Source organism: Cucurbita moschata, unplaced genomic scaffold, assembly GCF_002738365.1.
Source record: "Cucurbita moschata cultivar Rifu unplaced genomic scaffold, Cmos_1.0 Cmo_Scf00038, whole genome shotgun sequence".
Classification (NCBI taxonomy): Eukaryota; Viridiplantae; Streptophyta; class Magnoliopsida; order Cucurbitales; family Cucurbitaceae; genus Cucurbita; species Cucurbita moschata.
This window is the reverse complement of record NW_019268554.1, coordinates 1,275,250-1,278,641: the sequence shown is the minus strand read 5'-3', so window position 1 is coordinate 1,278,641 and position 3,392 is coordinate 1,275,250. Positions and strand designations below refer to the sequence as shown.

The 3,392-nt window shown below is 33.8% G+C and overlaps 1 protein-coding gene across 2 annotated transcripts in view; it reads left to right on the top strand.

Annotated features, from left to right (window-relative positions):
• Positions 1-3,392, top strand: part of LOC111432366 (serine/threonine-protein phosphatase PP2A-4 catalytic subunit) — a 7,646-nt gene that overhangs the window by 1,190 nt on the left and 3,064 nt on the right. Inside the window, exons 1-6 of one of the 2 annotated variants that reach the window (XM_023069213.1) lie at positions 19-216; positions 853-909; positions 1,521-1,604; positions 2,214-2,285; positions 2,479-2,550; positions 2,679-2,719. In XM_023069213.1, coding sequence (XP_022924981.1) covers positions 889-909; positions 1,521-1,604; positions 2,214-2,285; positions 2,479-2,550; positions 2,679-2,719 — 290 coding nt within the window. In that variant the 5' untranslated portion in view covers positions 19-216; positions 853-888. Of the gene's footprint in view, positions 1-18; positions 217-852; positions 910-1,520; positions 1,605-2,213; positions 2,286-2,478; positions 2,551-2,678; positions 2,720-3,392 lie in introns of those variants that run through there. The other variant, XM_023069212.1, reaches the window with a different exon arrangement.

Sequence of the window (3,392 nt, the reverse complement as noted above, 5' to 3'; positions counted from 1 at the left end):
GGGGGGGGGGGGGGGGGGTTTGATTTTTGAATCTTTGGGTCTATCTCTCTCTTTTTCTTTGTTTTCTGGTCGTCATTACTGGGAGATCTCGCTACTCTGATTGGGTGCCTTTAGTAGAAGATGGTGATTGAAAGAGAGGAACTGGTTGGGTGGCTGCTGTTTGATTGGGTCGAAAAATTTTGGTTTTGTGTTTCGGGTACTCAACTATAGATTTAGGTATGATGGTGGGAGTGGATTTCTTTTTTGACATCACGATTGGCATGTTGTTGAAATGAAAAATGGAGTTGGTGCTAGGATGTATGGAGATTTCGATATGTTTGAAGCAGTGCTTTTTGTATATATCAGTAATATGCCTATTTCAACAATTGATCTGGAGGGTAACTAAATTAACAGCATTATTTGTTGCTCTTGCCTTTTAGATTTAGATGTGTTGTTATCTTTCATTTAAATTTAGAAACGAGTTTCAACGGTGTTTATGATACCTTCCTGAATCCAGATATCAGTATTGCCTTCATTTTATTATTCCTTTCTTCTTGGAAATTGGAATGCACACTTCATTAATTACCCACTGGACAGTTCATTATAGGAGGATATGAAATCCTAAATAAACTCGAGAAGATTATAGAAAGCCGCTCCCCTTAGCAAGAATAATTAAACGGGTGTGATTACAATAATTGATTATGAAGGGAGTTCTAGAGAGACGCCATAGCTCGCGGTGCACAGGATGTCATATTTACGAGCTTTTGATTGACTTTAGCATGGTTTTGTACCTTGTGGCATGCCCCAAATTTGGTGATTTTGACTCTTGACACATTTGGAAATAAAAATAACATGGTTTCTTTGTTGAAGTAGGTTAGGGCATTATGTGGCAAAGCCAAAGAGGTTCTAATGGATGAGAGTAATGTACAGGTAATTTGTGCCTTCAAACCTTTTATTCTATGATCCATCTATGATGATGTTCCTTTTTGTGTCTTTATTTGGGGCCCCTTTTACCGGTGGAAGATACACATCTTAAAACTAAAGGTCTTCCATGTTCACAAGTTTTGTCTTCATGCTGCACCAGTGGCCTGTATTGTATATATTGTTTCTATTATTTATTGCAGTTAGTAATGGTTGGTCATCATCATTCTTTCGCATCATTTTAATTTTCGAGAAGTTAGAATGCAAATTCATAACCAATTCATTTGGAGCAAGACATTTTGGTCAACTATTCATCATTTTATTACTCATCGCCTTTGATAACCAACATTTTTTTGTTACATAGGCCCCCTCCCCTTTGTTATTTTTATTGTTTTACAATTTTTTTCTTATAAAAAATATATTTATACAACTTTTTCTCATCTGACAAAATGAATTGATGTTGAGTTTATAGTAGAATACCAGCAATTCAAAATTCCCTTTCAATTTTAAATTGCAGGAGTAGCACATAATTATTTGGTTTTCAACTTTTCATAATTACTATATCAGACTTCTTATGGTTCTTTTATCCATGGAATCTTCTTTTTTTTCTTCTCATTCAGCCTGTGAAGAGTCCAGTTACAATATGCGGAGATATTCATGGACAATTTCATGACCTTGCAGAACTTTTCCTAATCGGAGGGAAGGTACAAGTTATGCTATTTTAAAATTCATTAATTTTATTTCAAGAAAGATTTTTCTTTTTACTGCTGAAAAATGGAATGAAGATAAGATATATATTACTGTCCTGAAAGCCAAGGGAAATTAAAAAAGCTAATTTGGTAGTTATTATTTTTTTATATTTTTTAAGCATTAATATAATTTAAGAGAACTCCAATTAGCAAAAAAAAGTAGCTCACTTTAACAAAACCTTAATATTCCTTCCACGTGATTAAAAATTCTACACATTTCTTTTAGTTCCGAAGGAGTGTTTTGACCTAGTTTGGCCAAAGGATATCTTTCCTTCTTTGATGATTACTTGACATAATCAATGTTTTAACTGTATAAGGTTTTCTCGGCTAGGGACTAACACAAGACATTTGAATGTTAAAATGAAAGTTTTGGAACTAATTTAAACCTTGAATTATTTAGGGTTCATCTTTGGTGAAAATAAAATTAAGAGTAGAAAAGGAAGATTGTTGTTCAAAATTCTACTTACTTTTCTACTTATAGACAAATATTTTGTGAGTTGACTTCTTTTGAGCATCCTCTGCATCAGGTCTGAATATATAACTCATTACATAATATTGTAACAGTGTCCAGACACCAATTATCTGTTTATGGGAGATTATGTGGACCGGGGATATTATTCTGTTGAAACTGTCACGGTAAGCACATAAAACAGATTTATGTGATTTTCCTAGTTCATAATTCTGTTAAGGCATCCATATATCCCATACCAAGCCATGAATTTTGTAATAATTTTTTTAATAAGAAATCATGTATAATGTAAGACGTATATGCTCTGGCTGGATGATATATTTGATCTAATATATATGGTTGTCTGCCATACTCCTCCAGTTATTAGTGGCTCTAAAGGTTCGTTATCCTCACCGGATTACCATTCTACGAGGAAATCATGAGAGTCGTCAGGTATGATTTTACACACTAGATTTGTCTTGTTTTTTGGGATTTGTTTCATTTAAATTAGATGTTCAAAATAACGTTGAACACTTGAATTAACTTGCACCATTTCATCTTCTCTCCTTTTTGGTTCTCAGATCACTCAGGTTTATGGCTTTTATGACGAATGTTTAAGGAAGTGAGTTGTATATTCTCTCTCTCTCTCTCTGTGTGTGTGTGTGTGTGTGTGTGTTGAGTGTTGGGGGATAATTTGTTTGATCAATGAGACTGTAGGGTTAGTATACACTGATGCTTGATTCTTGTGCTGAGTAGTATTAGCGTTGGAGAAGAGAAATCAATGACCAATTGAAAACATTGATGCAATTTATGGAAACTAATGTTTAAGATCAACGAATCTGGTTATCTTTACAATTACTAGGTTGAAATAATGAAGTTATTTGTGGGGATCTGATGAATTAACTTCAAACGGATGGGGAATTTTAGGAAGTGCCTTTGTTGGGCATCATGTGGCAAGTTCACTGCATAAAATGTGAGTACAAGAAACAAGGCTGGAGTCAGTTAAAGCTTTCTTCGCAAATGAATCTTTTGAGAGTGATAAAAGGTCCATGGTCATTTTTGTTTGTTTGTTTTGTGTGTGTGTGTGTAAACCAAGGCACTTATTTTACCATGTAGACAATTGGCATGTGTGACCAATCAAAATTCTTCCAAATGAATTTCATTAATCACTGATTTTTCCCAATTTATCTTTAGACCAGATGTTACTTCGAAACTTTCAACTGTGACGATCAAATTATTGGTTATATCACCGTCATCCTTGCAAAAAAAAAAAAAAAAAAAAAAAAAAAAAAAAC